Source organism: Excalfactoria chinensis, chromosome 14, assembly GCF_039878825.1.
Source record: "Excalfactoria chinensis isolate bCotChi1 chromosome 14, bCotChi1.hap2, whole genome shotgun sequence".
NCBI lineage: Eukaryota > Metazoa > Chordata > Aves > Galliformes > Phasianidae > Excalfactoria > Excalfactoria chinensis.
Genome location: NC_092838.1, coordinates 3,204,449 through 3,226,967, shown reverse-complemented (window position 1 = coordinate 3,226,967; position 22,519 = coordinate 3,204,449). Strand labels below are relative to the sequence as shown.

Here is a 22,519-nt window from a genome sequence, read left to right as displayed (position 1 = left end):
GACCCTAAAAAATAATACAATTATTATTTTTTTTCCCATTAGCACTGCGTAAGGCATTCTCAGAGCGCAGCAACAGAAGCATTTAATGAAGAGCTCCTGCCTGCTGTGGTTACCAGCCAGCATCTGGTTTGCGCTATGGGAAGCGAGTTTCTTACTAAAAGTGATTGAAGAATGCATCCATGAGAAATTGTTTCATAGCTTCCTTTCAAGCCGGTTTCGGATTTGAGCTCGCCACCTAGTAAAGAGCATGACAGCTTTAGAAAAACAGCACTAAATATAACCACGTATTTCGGATAGCGCCGGGCTGGGCGATACTTGCCCAGTCAAGTTGTTCTGGGAGCATTTTGCTGCAGGTTTTTATTTTTCCTCTCTGCTGAGGTCTGCTACAACCTCGGATATTAAGACATCGTAAGAAAAATTCCAACAAGGCAATTCATCATTAAGCGTCACAGTTTTCCATAAGGTGCAAATTTAAGGTTATAAAACTGTCAAAGAAGCGAAAAAGTTACACGGGCTGCTTGCGCTGCTGGCTGGAAATGGATGCAGGCTTTGGAGGATGGAGGGCAGTGCACAGCTTCACGGGGAACCTTCCCATCCGCTGCAGCAAGAAGCTGACGGCCCTGCACCCAGGCACTGCACGGACAGACCTGCAGCACGGTGTGCACGGGGCAGCCCACAGGTGTCATTTCATTTGCTATTTCTACTGAAGAGCCAACACGATGTCCTAATTTTAAAATACAGGGGAAAAAAAAAGTATTCAGCAAAAGTGCTTTTCGATCCAGTAGAAACAATCCTTGTTTGGGCTTGGTCTCATTTTCGTAGCAATCTGGAATAGGCTGTCAATAGGCATAAATCCCTAAGTTGTTCACAAATTACATGGTGAAGTCCAAAGTTCCACTGTAGTAGGTACTCGCTGATTACTTAATCATCAGTGATGAAGTAGGACACTATGAAGACCAGAAAGTGAGTCCCTTTTCCAGAATACTCTCCCCTATTAATTGGGAGATTCTTCATAGAGATGTGTGGCTTCAGAATTCCTTCAGCAAGAAACGAGCTGAATTAAACCCCGCTCCCGCAAACCTTGGATCAGTTTGAAGTCACATGGAACTGTTTATATTCCTTGATTGAAGGAATGCTAAAATACTTCTGGCTAAAATACTTCAGTTCCTTTTCCACACACAGTTGCTGCCGGCTGCTTTGAACTCTTTTTTTCTATGATATTTGGACGAATCTAACCACTGCAGAAATAAGAGTGAACCCCAGTAGAGAAGGAGAAAAATCTGTTGTAATAGAGAACTTCAGCACAATAGCTGTCCAGGTCCTGATGACATGTGGATCAAGTTGGTACTGAAGACAAGCAGTGTTCTTTGGAACTAATCCGGATGGATGAGCTGAGTACCTGCAATGTCAGACAGCCCTGGCACACAGGGGTGGGAGCTGTGCTACAAATCCCTTTCGAAATACTCCAAATCCAAGGTTTTAGTTTGACCAATGGTGGAGACATAGCAGCTAGCTGCAAAAGCTAGACTGGGGCTCCGCTCCCCAAATCCAACGTATTTCAGCCCTAATGTTGGGTCAAACTCATCTCTTCCTTTGAAAGTAAAGAACACGGCCACATCCTCAAGCACAGGGAAAAACTCAATGCAAAAGTCAAGGGGATGTCACATCTGATCAGCTTGACACCCTGCGGTGGAAAACATTGGTGGCTTCCCTGATTTATATCTTTCTGCAGCTACTTTCTTTGCCTCGTTAAAGTGCATAATTTCGGTAACTCTAAGCTCTTAGCAACATCTGAAGTAAAATATTTAACTTGGGTTGGCTACTCCGTGTCACCGGGAGCCAAAGCTGGGTGTATTTCAGCATGCGGGATGACCTGGATTTTTCCACCAAACCAACCCCTCTCAGCACGTTCGGAGCTCTCACACGTACCCGCACCGAGCTGAGTGCTGGGCTGTGGGCTTCTGTGAGCTCAGGAAAATAGGAAACAGTTGTGGTGTGAAAACGCACTGAGAAGAAATAATCCGGTGCCTTGTTTGGGGCTGGCGACCATTTGATTTTAATAAAGGAAACCTGTAAAAGCCTCGGGGATAAAAATAAAATATTGAATGGAAAAGCTTTGGTTGAAACGATATCTTTAATAAAAGGGAAGAAAAAAAGGAGAAATGCAAGGAAGGTGCAGAACAATCGCCTTAGCATCTCCATCTGTGAAATGGAGATGGCTGTGTATGAGCCTTTGCGCTCAAACACCATCAATGTGCACGTTTACCTGCAGCAATCCCCCATTCCTACAGCTCTGTGCAAGGGCTCTGAGCAGCCACTGTCTCAGTTCCCTGCTCTAAAACAGCCTCAAATCATCAGCATCCACACCGGCAGCTCCTGGCTCTGCCAGCATAGAATGGGTTGAGAAAGGCGACAAAGCTACGGTGTAAGCAGGCCTCTCACTGGCACGCTGCACTGCAGACCTCAAATCAGATCCAAAATGCCCCAGTGCTGCATGCAAAACCTTTATTAAATGTTTAGAGGGCAAAGGAAAGAGGAGGAGAATAAAGGCATTTTGCTCAAGTCGCAGATGGTAGCTTAGCATCCACAAGCTGTCAGTGGCGGGGACTTAAGTAAACAGCAAGTGAAATGTACAGTGGGCAAAACCAGATACGCTTAAGAAAACACAAAATGTGTTAAATAATGTGTTAAATGACACATTTTTTGTGCTGCCATCTGCAGCAGTTTCTTTTCAGCGTTTGGGACGCCTTGCTTGTAATTGAGGTGAAAATGGGAATGAGGTGTAAATTAGGAAATGATCAAAATAGGTGAAGGTGCAGCACAGGACCACATCATGGCTGGGGATGGTGGGTGGGAGGGAGCAGGAAGGGCTGCAGGGCCCAGGAAGCTGCTGGGTGCTCCTACAGCCACGCTTCCATTCTATTTTGTGTGTATTTTTGTGAGCCTGTAGGAAACTGTCATAAACCTCCCACAGAGGAACTGTTTAGCACTGGATAGTCATAAAAACATGTAAAAGAAGCTGCAGCCTTGTATTTTGCTTTGTAGGCACAGGAAAGATAAGGCTGTCGGTAGGAAAATACGTAAAAGAATAAAGTTTGCAACATTTAACTGCGAGGTAACTGCATGCACACATGGCATACTGGGGTTTCAAAAGCTGCCTGAGGAGCCTGCCTCCTACAGGGAGCTTTGAAGATCTCAGCCCTAAGGAGGCTGGGGCAGTGGGTATTTCCTGGTAGTATCACACTACTTTTCCCAGCACAGATTTGGCCGCTGTCAGATGGGATCACATGAAATGTGGATCCCGGAGGATGCTGGAGAGGAAGCAGAAAATGCCACCCACTTTCAAGGTCACAGCTGCAAGGAGATCCTTGCTCACGCTGCTGCGCTGATCACTTACATATGAGATGAACCTTGGAAGAGGAATAAAAATATACATCTATTAGAATATTCCAGGAAGAGCTGTCACAGGACAGCCTTGCTGCTGGCGGATTAATGTGGCAATGAGCCCTTGCACTGACAAGAGCCTAATGGCAGCTGCGCCGTTATCAGGGAAGGATGCACTCTTGGAGAAAAAAGCTGCACTGAGCTTGAGGTTTTCCAGCTCCAAATAATCTGTAGCAGAGGATGAGATACAGCTGCCTGTCCATGAGTAAGTTCCTATGCTCCAAAGTGAGTGTGTGACTCATTCAACAAAAAACGAGTGCAGCCGTGGGGATGATTTTAAAAGGTTAATCATTATTCATCAGCAAATTAGATTTGTCAACAGACAGCGAGAGTAACAACTCGGTATTGCCTGGTCCTGTGATTCAAACAGCCTCATCTAACCAAGTGGAATAACACGCTCCTTTGAGCTGGGAGGGGGGATGGGAGGAACACAACGAGATAGAGCATGAAAGAAGTCCAGAGCTGATGGAATCTGAAATCACAGCCATCAGAAAAGTGCAGTATATCGAAAGCAAACAGGATGCAAACACAGCAAGCTGCATGGAGCAGGGAGAAGATGCACAGAGCTGTGCTGCTCCAGGTTCCTGCACATCAGCACAGTGCTCTGCTGGTGTTGGTGCCAGGCTGCAGCAGGGCTGGATGTGTTCAGGAGGAAAGAAAGGCACTTGTGTATGCATATAATGAGACAGCTTGGCCTACATCCCCAGAAGGGGATGTGGGCACCTACACCCTGACCCTGTGGACATCAGTCCGACATTGTCTGGGTGTTTTCAGTGGGACATCGTAGCTTAATTTTGTCTGACAGTGAGAAGGAAACTCTGAGGTTACTGCAAACTGAAATGTTTACAAGCGAGTGCCAAACACTGACAACAGCCTGCTAGCAGCCAGTCCCACTGCTGCAAAACCAGGTGGCTGAGCAGAGGACATGCCACAGGGCACTGATCTCACAATGCACAGTTAGCTCTGACATGCCTCCATGATGTGCACTAAGGAGTGCATTCACGGCCAAGGGAAGCTTAACCAAGCAGCAAATTACAGCTCTGCCCAGGATGCCCACATGACAATGGCCCTGCACTGGCTGTGGGCTCCCTGCTGCTTGTCACTGTGCTGCTGTTGTCCTGTGGTGGCACTGATGCTGTCACTCTGCTGCTGGCACCATCACCAGGACACGAGCACTGCCAGCCCAGCACTACAGAGGGATGCAGCATGGCAGCCAGCACGCTCTGAAGCAGCCTCTCGTGGTGTCCTGCTGAGAGCCACACAGCTCCTGGTTTGTCCTCCAGCCCACAGGTCTGTCTCAGCTTGAGTACTCACAGATATTTGCGCATATTCATAACCAAGTCATGTATATCTGGGACTTCTCCAATGTTTCCCTTTCAGGATCTCCACGTCCCTTCAAGGACAGATAGCAAGACAGAGAGAAGAGCATCCCTATACAGAAATATCTTCCCCCATCGGTCATTGATATTTGAAATAATGGCACAGATTATTTTGACTACCACTGAATGGACAAAGGTTTCCACCCCAGAGAGAGAAGAGCACGTCCCAGAGCCACCAAGTGGAACCACCATGAGGGCTCTTATCAGGCTCTGGACATGTGCTGTATTTCATCTGGCACTCACTGGAGCTCCCACAGTCTTTTCCTTTATGATTAATATTAAACAAGTCATATTCCTTATGGAATTTCCTAACTGTGTCTGCTTATATTTTTCTCTACATCATACTTAATATTTTTGAGATCGTCTCTCTTTTCTTTTTTTTTTTCTCACATTCGTATGTTTTTTCCCATTTAATAAATTGGGTTTCTTGTTTAGTAGTCATGACAACATCTGACTGTGGTGGTTACACCACAGCTTGGGGTTGTTTTTTATCTCCCCTCCCCAAGCTGCCTTACTCTTTAAATAATTAGAAGTATAAAATGAAAGGGGTAAGTTCAGTATTGGCTCCTCCTCCTTTCCCTCCAATGACCCACTTCAACGAGACTTCCCAGCACGGTGGGTGAGGACTCATTTGGCTTTCATCCTGTGGAGTCTTATCCACTTAGTTAACTTCAATGGGAATACTCAGAGCACATCAACTGAGACACATATGTAAGTCTTTAAAGCCTTGAGGCCTGTGCCTGAAAGGCAGAAAGCAAAAAGCTGGAGTTACATTTTCCTTCTGGGCATTGATTTTTGCTCAAGTGTTTCAGGGCTGGGATGCCAGGGGGGTGAAGGCAGAGATGTACACCTCCCTGGGCAAGGATGGGGGACTGCCACGAGACGCTGCATTTCACTGTTATAAGTTGGCACAAGGCTTGACTGCATCACAGCCCACATTTGGGCACTAATGCTGTGACGATGCTCTGGTGTTGGTGATATGACATCCCACAATACTCAATAGCAGAGAGAATCATAGAATCAATGTTGGAAAAGACCTCAAAGACCGTGAGGGCAAAAGGGAAGAAAGGAATTCAGGCTTTTGAACAAATAGGAACGTGCTTAATTTTAGTCTCCTCTTACAACCACAATGAATGGTGATGGGCAACGGATCTGTGTTTATCAGTGATAACAGATAACTGAAATTCAACAACACATTTTACACACTGTATATAAAACATCAGTTATATGGAGAGCCTGCCACACTAAAAGCAATGCTCAACCAAGTAGAGGCAACGAGGAAAAGAAAAGGCCGGGAATGTAACAAAGGCAGATGAACCTTTAATACGGCAGAACCTCTGGGAGCCCTGAGACACCGAGTCCAGATGTTTGGAGGTCGATGTAACCTGATTCCAAGAAGGAAGAGGATGTATTTCTTAAAATTCCCTGTTGTGCTTTAATTTACTGCAGTCTTGCCGAGGATGCATGTGGTGATCACAGGTGGAGTTTCAGATTGACCATAAACATGAAGCTGGGGGCAAAAGACTGGAGCCATTTAGGTTTGGCTGCCAAGACGGTTGAGGTACACATTTCCATAAAAGCATCTCCCTCCCCTTGTGCTGCACTCCAGTCATCAGTAACTGGGGCCTGAGGAAAAGCCCCCAGCAGAGACACTGCAGGCACCAAAATCCCCCTGCACTGATGGCGACTGGGACCAGAGGCATGTCACAGCCCCAGGGGTCTCCAGCTGCTTGCTTCTTTGTGTTGGGTGGAGAAGGGGATAGGCAAAGGGATGTAGTAGGATGGATAACAACGTTTTGAAACTCAGGTTTGTATCTACAGCTGTATTTCTTCTATTAGCCATTGGAAAACAATCTCCATCCCCATTTAGTGCCCTCTTGCCATCCCTGAATGCTTTGTGGAGACAGAAGACAAATCTTGGCCCTGTAGCACCTCTGGCCCCATCCCACCTGCAAACCAAACCACCAAACCAGAGCTGATTTGGGTGCACTGGGTCTCACAGTGCTCCCTCTCCCAGATCCTGACCCTTCCTACCTTGGCTTTGCTCCCTTCTGAGGTTTCTGGCTGCAGCACTGACCAGCTTTTGATTGAGAACTGGCAGATTTACTGTTGTGACTACACAGGGATTTGAGTGGGGATTAGAACTGGTTTTCAAGTGTTGGTTATGGAATAAATGACATCGTTGATGCAATAAAAGCAATCCTTGCCCCTTTTCCATTGTCCGCTTCTGCCATACTAATTCCCAATCCAAACAATGCAGCACAATTTGTTTTTACAGAAGAAATTTTTAACTTCATGTTGACTCTGCTCTGAATTAGTTACTGCTCCTCCATCTGCGCCCTCACCCTCCTCTCTGCTTGCAAAGTGAAAGAAATCAATCTGTGGGACCTAGCAAACCCAACTGCAATGATACACAGGTTGCAGTCTTGTACTGAACATTTCCAAATTGCTCCAAGGAGTTATTGCTCATGTTGTGTGCATTCCTAATGGACTTTCTCCATGGATGTTTCAGCTAACATTAGCATCAGCTCAGTGACAATGTGTTTCAGAGATAGGAACAAGCTTTTCAAGCTTTAGAGGGCTCAGATCCTCAGATATTTACTAGCTGAATGAAACAGCCCCTGGGATCTTCTCCTTCATTTCTCATAAGCAAACCTGAGAAGTGCCAATGTGATAAGCAGGGAACATTGTTAGAGGCCACTAGCTGCCTCAGTCTGCAAAACCGGAGTGACTCGGGTTTCTCTGCACTTCCAAGTTTTTCTAATTGAAGCAGGGTGTAAACTTCAAGTGCCATAGCTCTTCCTGAATAACTCCATATGCAGACACCAATCCCAGAACAAACGTATGTTGCTCCCGTTTTGTTTAGCCCATCTTCAAAGCGGGTGGTATGCATGAAGAATACCTCCTGCAGATAGACAAACCTTGTGCGTGCTCTTGAGAGAGAGCAAACTAAACCCCAAGAGTGTCTAGGAAGAAAGCAATTGCAGTGCAGTGCTGCGACACAAACACTGGCTGGGGGCGAGCTAATGTGGAGCTCAATATCAACCACTGACTCAGTTTATGGCAGCAGACAGAACCCGTCTTTCTGCAGAATGCCAACAGCGCTGCAGTCAGGGAAAGTGAGACTGGGGTCTGCCAAGCCCATGGGATCACTGCTGAGCCCATCCTGCTGGTGGGAAGCTGCCAGCTGAGCACTGTACACTGGAGCACCTCGCACTGATCGGAGACTGCTCTGAGTCACTGGCTCCAAGTAAGCCCTGTTTTTATAGGAAGATAAAAGCACTGAGTGACACAGGTTTCCTGCAATTTCTAGCTGTTGCATCTCCAAAGAGATAATGCCTTCGGAGGTGCCTGGGGAATCAGATAATACAGCTGTGTAAACTGCGTGTGGGCTAAAGCATCTCAGGGCTGCATCCTCATCCCAACACTTCCAAATCAAAATAAAACCTCTCTGGAGGCAGCATCATTACAGAGAAACATTAAAGCCAGCAACTTGGCCCAGAACGAACTAATGAGTTATTCTCACTGAAGCAGGACACCATGAAATCCACCCTCACCACTGTCCCTAAGCAGTGAGGACAACACATTTCAGCGTTCTGCCCTCAAGCTGGAATTGCACAGGAGTCATTTTAATAGGTTTAAGTAAAGGCATTCAACCTTTGTGCAAGGGATACTGGTAGGACTTGTGTCCCTGATCAGCTGATTTAGGGTGTATGCAAACCATACTATCCACATAACCTCACATGCATAAAAAACCATCCCAATTTAACCTGGCAGAAAACAACTTACTTTAATTTGCAAATTAACAACGAAAGAGTTGACGACCTGGGGAGATAGCAGGTATCATTCAGGCACACAGGATGGTCTTAGTGGACTCGGAGATCCACTGGCCAGGCAAGCTGTCTGTGGCTGTTAACTACACAGCAAAATCCTTCTCAAACATGAGAAAATGCACCAAAGGCAACAGCCCACTCCCTGCTGCTTCCACTTCTCAAATGGGCACATTCTGTCTTCACATGTCTGTGTCTGACACTATTAAATGACTCTTCAGAATACATCTATTATAAATTTCCATCAAAAAAGAAGTTCATAATCTGCCATCTGTTTCCAGTTAGGCTATTCTGATGCCTCCTCTTTTTCTTTTTCTTTTTAGATTTCAATATGAAACATTATTTCAAGGTCCTTGCAATCTACATGGTAGGGGGAGAGAAACCAAAACCCCAACGCCACCGCAGTTACACTGCTGAAAAGCAATGTGACAATTAGCAAAGACCTGGTGGGAGCCAAGGGTTGGGAAGATGCAGAGTGACTGGTTCGAATCAGGAATACGGTACAAAGTGATTAAACTTGGAAGAGCTTCACTGTTGCTTAAAGCCATTACCCTGAATCTGCTCAAGTCTACAGCTTAAATAGACATTTGACACATATTAATGGGTGAGTGCTTTGGCTCTGTGCAATGTGATGGATCATAATGATTTAGTTAGCATCAGCAGCTACACCTAAACAGAAATAAACAATCATCACTGGAAATATAACAACAGAACGTGTTCAAGATCATGTCATTGAGCACAGTAACATCTCTGGTTTACAGCCGGACTGGCTCTCATTAGACAATGCTTTATACATATACTTACACATACATGCAATCACATGTGCAACACATACTTTATCTCCCATCCTTGTTTGGACGCAAATGCTGCAGCATCATTCAGAGTGAATCACATCTGGGAAGTGCAGATGTTCTGAAGCTATTGCACTGCTGCCAACTCATATAGTTTCACTGACAACATCACCGTAATTGATTTTTCTCTTCAAGCCCAACCACCTGGAACTGCGCTACAGCACTGCAGACACCAGGATTCTGAATCTCAGAGAAATCTTAAAAATCAAATGCAAAATTAGAACAGGAAAGAAAAACAAAAACCAAGCCTGCCCTAGAGCCCTGTGAGCCTAAGTGCTCCGCAAGCTCTTCCCTTGGCAAAGGCAGGCCCACATGTGTGGATGTCGGCCATGTCATTTAATACGACTCTGGAAGGTGTTCATGTAGTGAGAACAGCCTACACAGCAAATGGGAACGAGCACCCTGACAGGCTGTAAGGCAGGATGAACACAATGGGCAGCCACAGCCTATTGCATTATACTGAAGCAAGCCTGGCAATTTGGGGTTTGACTTGTGATCTCTGCATGCTGGGGCTCAGCAAGGCCACTTCTGTGCTCCCCAGGTGCCTGCAGCCTGGTGTCAGCATGCACGTCACAGTGCCGAACCGGGCCGGCACCGTGAACCTGAAACAAAGCTGAAATAGCCCTGCAGTGGGGAAACCAAGTCCCGTCAGCAAATTCATGCTGATGTGAAACACAAACAGGGCTTCTGGATGGCCAAACTCATTCGAGCTCTTCCTGGCCTCCAAACCAAGAGCCCCAGTCAACAGTGAAAATGAATACGGGCCTTCCTGCTGAGATTTTATAACCATGGCCGCACTTCACATCGCTGGGGCCTCCCATGCAAATCCGATTTCATAGCTGGGTGTAAAAGCTGCCTCTCAGGTTTAATAAGCAAAACCACTATCAGTAGCAAAGGTGAGACAACAGGAGCCCGGGCCATCCCAATGAGATGCTGCTGAGACAGACGCAGCCCAGCTCTGCACAAAGCACGTCTCAAGGACAACCGAACACAACCGAAGGCTGACGGCATCCCAAAGAACCACGTCTTATTTTCTATTGAAAAAAAACCAACACCAACAACCCACAAACCCAAGGCTGTGGGATCCCTCCAAAGCTCCTCTCCGAGTGCCAGCAGGATGATGACTGATGGTAAATCACACCAGCTCCAGGGCTCCGTGTCAAACCGCTGCCAGGAGACTCCGCCTTTTGGAGTCGCTGACGGTCCCCTTTCCAATTAATCAAGTTCCCATACTGATTAACAGCATGATTCATGTCTCTCGTTAGGCGCATTCTGTAACAAACAAGGCTGTATTTCAAGGCCGCTGGCTTAATGGTTAAAATAAATACCTTCCAAATTTCTATTTTCAAGTAGCTGAACCTTTTCCACCTTTACAACTAATTCAGACTTCCTTCAAATTATTTTTCTAAGTAATATAACAATTTGTTTTTCATTAGAGCTTGTCAAAGCTGGACTTTGGTTTATTTTGAGAGAAACCAGCGCTCTCCAGAAACTGTTTAGTACAATTTGAATGACGCCCAAAGGGGTTATTGCAGCCACAATCAAAATAGAGTTTACAGCACTGGCTAGGGGTGACACTTTATTTAATGATTAAAAAAGAAAAGAAAAGCCCCCCAGCCCCCTGAATCAGAAGCTAATTAAATGCACTCCTATGGCTAACAGTAAGTGTTTCTAAGTCGCTCTGACTACTGCAAAATGCAAGAGCTAAACTTGTTGCTAACTAATACCAGACACCATTATACGAGCAGCGTTATTTACTGATTTGGGGTGGTATGTGCTGGTATTCTTGTGCCTGGTATGGCAGCCTCGCCTTGTGACAGATATTATTATTTCACATGGATGGGATGTGAAATTAAATATAAGAGCGATTTAATGGTTTGGGTTCTGCCTAAGTTGGGTTGTTTTATTTTGTTTTGTTTTTTAAACAGCTCGGTATTTAATTTAAGGGGGTTTAAAATGCAATGGAAAATCTAGCCTGCAGCTCCTTTGATTTCCCATGCCTTTTATTTTTTGCTGTTGCTGGATGGGGATGGAAGGGACAGGGATGGGCACACAGGAACCTGGGGCTGCTGCAGTGACTGCCATAGTCCCAGCGCAGAGCTTCAGGGTTCCCAATAACTTTTCAAATGCTTTCCCTTCGTCCTCCATCTCAAACCCGAATCCAAGCCAGATTTTAATACAACTGAGCTATAAAACTCTTTTCCAGCGGATCATTTCTCCCCCAGCAGCAAACTAATGCTCTATTGTTAATTTCCCTGGGACGTTTTCTGTTTCTTGTTGCTTTTGAAACCACAACAAAATCAACTCAATTTGGACTTTCGGGACTACACATCCACCATCTGCCTGCACCAGCCCTGGGGACTGAGCTCCCTCACACCCAACCTTGCTGGAGATCTGCCACTGAGGAGCTGCTTTGATGCAAGTGAAATCTGGGACTGGCCTGGGGACACCTCATGGAGAAATCCTGTCTGCATCCCTTCTGTGATCTTAATTCAAGCTTGCTCGTGCTGTCTATCCACAGGGCAAATGCTTGTGTTTTCTGACTCTTGCCCACATCATCCAGAAGCCCCAGGGTGGCACACAGGGCAAATGGGGCAGCGGCTTTATTTTCACACATGCTCTTCCTACAGCCATTACACCACCCCGTGCCAGTATATAGAAACAACTACCTGAGCAGTGCAAATATAGGTGTGTAACTAAAGCAGAAATGAGGGCTCTGATTCTTCTGACGCAAGCCTGTGCAACCCTGACAGTCCTTCTGGAGACGCATCTGACTTACACCAGAGGAAGAAAAAGAACAAAACCAAGCTCGTATCTGACAAGTGAAAACAAACACTGATTCAGACACTTTCTGCAGGAAAGGGGTGGGGGGGAGCTGTTTAATTTTTGTTCCTTCTATCTGGGCTGCTGCTGTGACCTCTGCTACCTCCTAACTTAGCAACACAATATGTTGCAGCTGTGGCACTGCAGCAGCCTGATTTAATTTGTGTGTGTGTGGCTTGAGGGGCTGTTCATCCCTCCAAGGTCTCACAGCATGGCATTGGCAGTGGTGGGGGGGCTGGTCCTCCCCAGAAAGAGGGGAAAAAAACCCCTGCTTTGCTTCCCATGCACAGCTTTGGAGAGGAGATGGGAAAAGGATCACCTGCATTAAAACCTTGAGAAGGTTGAGGTTTGTCCAAGCTGAGAAAAAAAAAAAAAGAAAATCACAACAGAAAAAATATTTATTCAACAACTGTTTTCTGCTTTAAAATAAAGACAGGAAAATGATAAAGGTGCCTTTCTGTCCCTCTCTGAGTGTCTCCACCTCAGAAAGAGCCACATGTCCCAGCGTGGTGCCCAGCAGAGCAGCAAGCAGGGTGTTTTCCCAGCTCTCTGGTGGGGCCCTGGCCCTCCCCCAGATCATAAAGCAGCTGCTTCCATCATACAGAGCTTTGGACCGACCCAAGAGCTGCCCCAGGAGCTTAGTTGCTCAGCACTCTGAATCAGACCGAGGGGTTTGGCTGCTGAGGGCTTTTATGTTTCCTTTCCACAAGCTTGGAACTCAGCTTTGCTCTTGGCATTGTCATTTCTGCCTTTCACACATGGCTCCTGCTGAAAACACCCCCAGACAGCCCTGAATTACGCACACTGCCAAGCCTTTGTGGGATGAGGACTGGTGGCAGCCCTGAAGCCACAGCAGAACTTCTGCTTTACACCAATCCCCTCCCAGCACTGATGTCCCTGGCACCTCCTGAGCCCCCGGGCTGTACAGTGATGCTCCATGCAGAAGGTGCCAGGAGTTTCCAGGGGCCACGAAAGAGATCAGACCCACAAATTTCATTTGAATCCAAAGTGATCTGAGGTATAAAACCCTGGAAATCCCGAACCACAACTACTACCCAGAACAGCTCCCTAAAAGCAAAGGAATGACCCTGCTTTTCCAACAGTGCTAGCTTTCCACTTTCCACTTATTATTTGCAATAAACTATATATTTATTTATTTTACCCTTGTGATATTGAAGCTCCTTCCCACCTGGCACAACTGAAACCGCTCCACGGCTGTAGAAAACCTCAGCCCCTCTTGTGCCGGCTCTACAAGCACTCGGATCCAGCGCTACCTGCCAGCTCATGGGGGCAAGGTGGCTTTCTCCTCACTTTTTGGCTTCCCTCTAGCTTCCCCTCATCAACTCGTTTGCCAAGCAGTGTAATTTTACAGCCTGCCTTAAGGAGCCAAGAAATACGTTTGCTGGTGTAAGCTGTGTGTTAGACATCGTGAAAAACATGCAACTTCAGGGTTTTAGGAGCCAGCGACGCAGAACAGCAAAACACCCACAAAGCAGCAAGGAGATGGTTTTGCACCCTCTCCGATTTCACTCCCGGACCCTCGTGCTCGATGCTGGCCGTGGGTGGTGAGTGCAGGGATGAACCCATGGGGGTGATGGGTTGGTGGAAGGGTCCTCTACCTGATGGCTTCTGGTTTGTAAGTGGGGAAAGGACTTGCGTCCCCCACCCCGCTTCTCCTTTCCCCAGTCAGTACTTCCACCCTCCATCCCTTAAAACCATGAGCTCCTTAGGGTTCTGGCTTGATGCCTTCCAGAACCAAGAATAACAGTGTCCAAATCTCACCCGTGACCTTCAGAAAGTCTAGGATCATTTCTAAGACCTCTTCTTGGATTTAAGAAATAACATCTTTATGCTAAGGGTGGTGAGGAATGGCACAGTGTGCCCAGAGAGGTGGTGGTGCCCCATCCCTGCAGACACCCACAGTCAGACTGGTCAGGGCTCTGAGCACTGATGGAGCTGTGTGTGTCCATGTTCAGAGCAGGGAATTAGACCAGATAGCCTTTAAAAGTCCCTTCCATCTCAAAAGAGCCTATGATTCTACAGACCTTCCACCTCTACGTGCTACTCTCACAAACTCCAAAGACTGTTGGTGATAATGTGAGCGAGAGGCAAACTCCAACTTAGGCATACTTGGTGGTTTCTGAGGCTCAACGTGGATGTTCTCCACTAGCCTGGATTTATAGAGCTGCAATGCAGACCCAAGCAGGGAGGGAGCTGAGCTGTAACTCTCTCCTCCAGCTTCATTCCTGGCAGAGACAATTTGCAGCAGTGTTGCTCAGCACGTCAAGTCTGGCACCTGCTTACAATAAATCCCTAATGACATTGAAAAGTTAAATGTTCGTTTACTTTTATCGCTGTTTCAGATTTGGATTTCTACCTACTGTAAATGCTAGGATATGGGTTTGTTGTTTTGTTTTTAAACAATGCTACCTATTTACATCGGAGATCCTTTTTAACTGGCTGCATTCATCTAAAATTTCTTTCTAAATACATGCAGTCCAAAGGAGAGGCTTTACCACCATCACCTGCTAATACCTTTCTGCCAGGTGAGACCTGAGCAGGTTCCTGCAGGTGGGATGTGTTCAGTGCACTGATCTGCATCTGAGAAAGCCCAAGGGGGAAGATCCCAGCAGACACCAAAGGAAGCACAATGCCCCAGGGATGATGTTAGCCCATGCAGGCTGGAGTTTGGGAGCAGGGAATGGCTGGTGTTGAGGATATGAAGCAGGAGCACAGAGGACAAACTGCTGACGGGGCCTGGACATGCTGCATTGAATCCTTGGATGATGTTTTCTCTGAACTCACCTTTGATCCTGGCAAATGCGCTCTGGGCACTGTGATTTGATCGAGAACATCTCTGAGTACAGATGTCCTGCAAAAGCTATACCCATAGCAGTAAATCACAGAGCTCTCTCTCTCTCTCCAGCCCAATGGTTAACAACAACAAATGATTTTTCTAATGGGAACTGGCCAGCACTCAACCCGCTCCTTGATTTTGAGATCAAAAAAGCAGCCGAATGGGGAAATTTCTGGAAGTTCAAGTTATAGAGGACTCAGATGGGAAAGAAGCAGACCCAAACCACGCTCCCACTGACAGCACTGAGCTCCCAGCAGCAGCAGCAGGACATGCTGTGCCTGCAGCCTCACAGGCACAACTGCATAGCAATCCCACCGAGGCTTCTTCTTTGCAAAGGTGAACTGGGCAAGAAGAATAAGTTCACACTTGGAATTAAAAAGAAAGAAAGACATTTTAAAAGCACGACTTTCTTTGGGCTCCTGACAAAGCAATATTCTCCAGGCCAGTTGGAATCTGGAAAAATACACTTACTCAACCTAGCCACCATGACTCCAATAACAATTATAAAATGTCCAATAAAACTTGCATGTAATGTCAATTCAAATCTTGAAAAGCAGAATTAAGTGGTATATCAACATTAAACTTTATTGCTTCCTTTGCAGAGCAGAAGTATTGTCAATAAAAGTCATTCTGAATGAAGAAAAGGGTAGTAAATATTAAATAAACAGGTTTTTGTTGAAATGCTATAAATGCACCAGAGCTGCATTTTACACTGGGACCCTTTTTTTTTTTTGTTTTGCCTTTGCAGACTCCACTCGTGATAGAAATAAGTCAGTAATTGCAAACTATCAATAAAGCACCAGTTAAAGGGCGGTCAGATGCATGCATTACAAGCCCCTATTGGATGTAGTTTGCTTTCTCAGATCCCACTGGCTTCACCTTAAGTCCCCAGCCCGCAATCAGTGGTGCTGCTCATTAGAGCCCTGCAACACAAGGCCAGCCCAGAGCCAAGCAGCCAAGGAAGGCTCAGCAGCTCAGGCTTTGGAAAGCAAGTTTCACTGTCAGAGATGTGAAGGCAAAGCAGCATCGTCGCAGTCCATTAAACTATTATTTTTCTATCAAGGCAGAACTGAGCAGAGCAGAACAGCTCTGAGGCTGCACAGCCGTGCCAAAGCCTGCACTTTGGCAACATGGCTTTATTTTCTAAGAAGCTGCTCTGGTCCTTTCTGGGCCTGTTTGCCTTGAGAAAGAGCCACTGTCATCCTCCCCACGCTTCTCCACGTGCAGAACTATTCCTACTTGCGATTCCTTATCCACTAATCCAATTTCCATCAGCTATATCCCCACACCCCAATCCCTTCCCAACGAGGACAGAGGATGTGTTGCCCATGGTGCACATGCAGCTGCCCTCACCTTGGCCCCAGCCTCCACTGCAGCAAAACCTGGTGCCAAGAGCTGTGCCAAGCAATTGAGGATCCATACTGTGTGTTCACTGGTACCCAGCTCAACACGACGTGCTTGGGAAGCAGGGGAGCAAGCGGGCTCCTCTGCGAGTGCACAAATCCCACGGCTTTTATGTCAGCCCTTTAAAATCTGATCAGCATTTTTGTGGTTTACCAATAGAGTTTATAAGCTGTTCTCCAGTTTAATCATCACACGTATTTACAGGAAGCAGTAACAGCTACAGCATATGAATTTCACGACGCTGGAGTGATACCGAACAAAGGCTGCAGTAAGTGGGAGCTGTGCTGCTGCACGTCAGATGTCCATAAATATCAACTTTCAGAGAAACTGCAAGTATTCAGGCCCCATTTCTGGAGGCATTCAAGGCCAGGCTGGATGGGCCCTGGGCAGCCTCATCTGGTGGGTGGCAGCCCTGCCCATGGCAGGGGTTGGAACTGGGTAATCCTTGAGGTCCCCTCCAACCTGAGCTGTTCTATGATTCATCCTGACCAACCACAGCCTCCTGGCCACTGCAGGATCAACCCCTGCACACTTAACCCTGTGCCAATGTTTCTCTGCTGTCCACATGAATGGGAAATGAAGCAGAGGCCAGGGAGCACCTCTCCAGCAATACACCCAGGGCAGCCCCACCAGAGCGAGTCACCCCAAAGCCAACTGTGAGATGAGAGCTCTGAATCATTCTGACTCACTGGAGCCTGAACTCCTGACCCAGTTCTTGCATCAGTTCCTCTGCTCCAGTTTAGAAACATGGGTACAGCCACCACCTCGCTGCCACCCAGCGTTCCACTGCAGGTGGTGGAGTGGTGCGAGGGATGTGGCTGCAGCTCACATAGAGACCCCTGTGGTGTGCTGGGAGGAGATGGGACCTCAGGAAGCAACCCCGGGAGCATCTCACCTGAAAAAGGATCTGCAGAACGCCATGCACCATGCACATCCTTCGGCCCATGAAGATGAAAAAGGGCACCACCAGCTCGATGAAGTGGTTGAAGAGCGTCTCGAACTGATGAAACCAGCCTGGGGAGCGGTGCATGAAGTAGGCGATGGGGTTGGGCACCGGCTGGGTCTGAAAGATGAAATCACAGAGTCAGCCCCAGCCCAAAGGTATTGCTTGGGATCCAACAGAGCTGCAGGGTCGCTCCTTCCCTTCCCTGCGCTTCCTTTCGTTTGAGAGGAAACTGCTTCATCCAGACCTTTTTCATGCAAAACCCAGGAATTTTTAAGCCAATGCATCTTTTAGAAAACAGGAGTTAATTTTCTTCCTTTTTGTCATAACCCAAATCATCCATCTTTAGTTGAATCCCTGCCCATTTAGTACCGCTGTGTGGCACGTAGCTCCACACCGATGGATGTTAAATCATTCTGCAGAAGCACAAGAGATGGGGAGAGTAACCGAGCTGATCCAGAAACGGAGAAAAAGCTTTTCCTTGGGGTCACGCAGGAGGTCAAATGGAGACAGGAATGGGAACCAGATTTCAAAACCCTCGGAGATACTCTTTCAAAATGTTTAAATTTGACATAAATGTGGCGGTCGAGCTACTTCCCAAAATCATAATTCGGGAGAGGAAAGCCTTAATTCCTCGAAACACGCTATATTGGTTTAAGGTATTTACATGCTGGCTGCGTGACAATATTATTCTTCTGAATTTTGTTGATGCAGGGAGATCTTCCACCCAGTGCGACAAAGGCAGCGAGCTGTGCTATGTTAATAGCAGCAACCCTCAGAAAGGCTGCAATCGAAACCAAAAAGAAAGGAGTGAACAATTTACCTTAGCGAGCCTGACAAGCTCAAACTCACTGGGATTGTTTTAAAACTCTGTCAGAGAAACAGAGAGGATGAAGAGGCGAGTTTTAATTGAAGGAGACACAACACATCTTTAAATTATTTGTAGCTAAATCAAAACTACAAACAAAACAGGGAAAATATTGTACTGTGCATGGCAAACGAGCGCGCTTCCACTGCCAAATCCCACAACTATTGTAATTCCCCATTAGCAAAGCTGGGACTAATAAACGTGTTGCTTTCCATGGGCTGGAGGCTGCTGTAACCCCTTAGGACAGGAGACCGCATCCTTCCTTCCTCGGACAGCGGCAGCGGATGGAGCGGCGGTGGGGTCACGGAGCGCTGCGGGGTCCCGGCTGGTGTGGAGGTGGGGGTCAGACCCCCCCCCAGCCCGGGGGGATACGGCCCTACTACCACCACAGCCCCAGTTCCGGTTACTCTGCACCCGCACGATGGCTCTGGGGCTCTCAGAGCTCTGGGGAGGCTCACTAAGAGACCTCGTACCTTCAGCACAAGCTGCTGAGAAATGCTTTCACCCTTCCAGAAAGGCAGGTTGCTTTCTTGGCTGCTTTCATCTATTTTTTTTCTGAAGCGCAATAACCAAAACTGACCTCATTCTTTTATCTTTTTTTTTCCCTAAAGTGCAGTAATCAAAACTGACTTCAGTCAGGCTTCTTTTGACTCATTTTTTTTTTTCTCGAATGTGTTAAGCTAAGCTGACCTTGATAACAATCCCACACGTTGCCATGTTTAGGCCAAGAGGAGCTGCACGAAGGTGGCACTCCTGCTCACGCAACCCCATCTCTCCATATGCTGGGGAGGAGAGCCTGGACACTCCTCTGTGCAAGCAGCACTTGCAGCCTGGGACCAAGAACGGGCTGTATTACACATGCAATCACACAGATCAGTTAAATCTCAGTGTGCTCATGTTGTTGCACATTTGATCAGTATTTGCTGCTCCATCAGTGCTCAGAGTTCAGACTAACTGTGGGTGTCTGCAGGAACAGGGCACTGCCACCTCTCTGGGCACCCTGTGCCACACTGTGAGCATAAACAACTTTTTTCTTCCATCCAACCTATATGTCCTCTCCATTAGTTTGAAACCGTTTCCCTTTGTTCTATCACAAATGACCATGCTCAAGAGTCTGTCTTCTTTCTTAGAGCCCTCCTTTAGGTACTGCACCATCAGCCAGGAGCCTTTCTCCCCACCGCAGCAGCTGCTTTTCTGAAGCCTACATCTTCAAGCTGAGCAAAAGATGGGGAGAGAGAAGCATCTCGTGTCCCAGCACTGAGTGGAGCGGCTGCAAGGGGAGGGTGCGGGCGGCGAGCACTGCGTGTGTGTGTTCCTCCCGATGCCTTCCAGATGCTGTGAGCACAGCATGGGCTTCCCGGGGAGAAAGCTGGCTTTGCTCATTGCTGAGGCTGGAGCATTGAGCTGGGGTCCTGTGTGAAAGCCAGGGGCAATACTGGGAAAGCTTGATGCTGGCTGTTGGGGTGCTCAGGGGGACCTACAAAACACAAGTGTGCTAAACGCCTCTTGGTGCAATTGTGTCCTCTAACAAGACTGTCATAGCACGAGAGGAGGGAAATGCATTCCGGCATCTCTTACCCAGCACCTTTCACAAAGGATTTTGAGCTTTGCACTTTGTTTCATGGCTACCCCACCAAGAGCAGCAGCCTAGGAAGCAGCCAGCAGCTCCGTGCATGGGGAATGGCGAAATCCTGACACACAGAAAAACACAGAGCAAGCTCAGATGCAACTGAATAAACAAAGCTGAGGACGGCGCATGGGGACCTGCTCGGCACAGCCTCCAAGCAGCCACGTTTCTGGGTACTCCTGCACAGCAGAAAGCGTTTTTAAATAAAAAAACGATTAGCAAAAAACTGGCTTTATGTGTCAACACAAAGTACGATACAATAAAGCTGCCTGCCTCACACCTCCGGCAGCCGGAGGAGAAAAAAAAAACCAACAACAACTGCGCCGCAAACGAGTCCTGAAACAAGATTGGGGAAAATTAATTCCATAATTCACAGGGCAGATTTGTGACGTGCGACTTCGGCGCGATGGTCGGCAGGGGCTGCTGGCCGTGATAAATGCATGCTGGGTCGCCAGCTATGGCATGTTCTCTGGCTTGTCTCTACCGGGTTTTATGAGGGCTGGTAACAGATTCTAAAAATATGCACAATAAACTGTTTTTTCTCCCTAAGGGGTCTATGGTTTAATTACGTTCTTAGTGAGAACCATTAAAGCGCTAAGTACCTGAAGACTCCTAATTTACTAAACTATACGCTACTAAAACCCAACAGAAGGCTATTATATACCAGAGCAAATGCTCTTCTCTGGGACTGTAAATGCACGCGGGCTCTCCTCCCAGCCTCCCCATTGGCACGACATTACACAAACTCTGACAGAGTACTGAAGCTGTGTCATATACCCCATCTCAGCTGAGGGAGATCTCCAAGCTGCCCTAAACACGTGCATGAAAACAAGTCCCACACTGTCCTTGAATAACACGCTGCCAGGCCATGGCTGAGCATGGCATACTGTACTACAAGAGGCACGATGCCCATGAGAGCATTGAGTTAGAAATAGCAAAGCCTCCACTCTCAAGACAAGAAATGAGGAGGGCAGAGATGCACCACGTGAGCTGTTGCAGGGATGGATGTCTGCTTTCCTTCCCTTCCCATGCACTGCAGATCGTCTCCTGGAGCCTCAGGGGGAGCACCCTGAAGCTCAAGCTCTCTTTCAAAAAACAGAAGCAAGTTGCAAAGGAATTGATTTCAAGAAGTTGAACAAAAAATCCATTATTCAATCTGTTTGTATGAAGTAAAATTGGGTTATCTATTGATTCTGACTTCAAATTAAAACAACTCTAAGGACAGCCTTTCAAACTATCACCCTGGGTGCCTGTCACACAAATTTGACTGTGAAGACTAAAGCAAGCCATAAATGTCCCTATATACTCTAGACACCATTATTTGTTTGCACTGAAAAGCACTTACTTAACCAAAACACTCAACTGCGAGTGCATTTATCTGTAGAAATATCTTGAAAGAGGGAAGGAAATTGAACGAGAGCAAACACGAGTAAGTGGTGAGAGCACACAGCCAAAAGGAGCAGGATGGGCTTGGTGCAGGCCGAGGAGAGGAAGGCTTCATTGCAAGCAGAAGGGTGTGAAGAATGGTACCCTGGAAAACCTGGAAAGGTATGGGTAGACGTTTTCCTGAAGGTCTGTGGAAGGTACAGATGAACTGCAAAGCACACTTCTTCACCTTCCCGAAGCACTGAGGCATGAAATCATCTTCCCAGCTACAAAGGAAAGCTCTCAGTTCTCTTGCACTTTGGACCAAAACAAAAAGAGAAAGGATTCTCCGTGGCAGGGTGTAATTTGATCGACGTGATCCAACAGGCTTTTTCCCTGCCAGTCTGTTCTGCTTCAGATCTTGACCCTTCCTCCTTACGCATCTGTAGATCAAAGCTCTGCTTTCCAAAACCTGTGCAGAGATGGCTTCCCAGCCCCGTGCAGGAGAGCAAAAGGCAGCGAGCAGGAAGGAGATAAACCGGGTCACTCCCAGCTGCTGCTACGTGTGGGAAGATGTGTGTCTGTATTGAAGCTTGAACATCTCTCATGATGCACAGTAACCAGCGGCTCCTGCAAAATGCCCTTCTTCATCACAGGGAGCTTACAGAGAGCTGCTACTGCCCAGCCTGTAAGGCTTTGTGGTGGGCGCGCTACACGTGCAGCAAGCTTGATTGATGAACAACGGTGGTTTTGCACAAAGATACACATGTAGGCAAGGGCTTAGGAAGGAAATTGAGCAGCAAACTGCTCAGCTTCTCGTGCAAATCCCAACCGTAACTCGTGCTGTGTGTATTTTATACGTACATGCATGCACACAAGCCTCCACATGCATGTTCCTAGAACGCCTTCATACACAATAGCTAATCAGTTAAAAATAGTCCCTTTGAAACTTTCCAATTACTGTTATATTGCCAATCAAAATAAAATCACAAGAAAAAGCTAAAAGCCGTATCTCTCTTCAAACACAGACATCCAATGTCTGGGTGGGTCACAAGGGGTCGGCTCTTCAATAGCACAACATCAAAATAATTAAGTCTCGGTAGATCTGTTAAAAAGAAAAGTCACCTA

The 22,519-nt window shown here is 47.0% G+C and overlaps 1 protein-coding gene across 7 annotated transcripts in view; it reads right to left on the bottom strand.

Moving 5' to 3' along the window:
- LMF1 (lipase maturation factor 1) overlaps positions 1–22,519 on the bottom strand; it is a 175,225-nt gene that overhangs the window by 54,860 nt on the left and 97,846 nt on the right. For all 7 annotated transcript variants that reach the window (XM_072349084.1, XM_072349078.1, XM_072349077.1 and 4 more), the window contains one exon: positions 17,484–17,651. In XM_072349084.1, the coding sequence (XP_072205185.1) occupies positions 17,484–17,651 (168 nt within the window). The remainder of the gene's footprint in view (positions 1–17,483; positions 17,652–22,519) is intronic.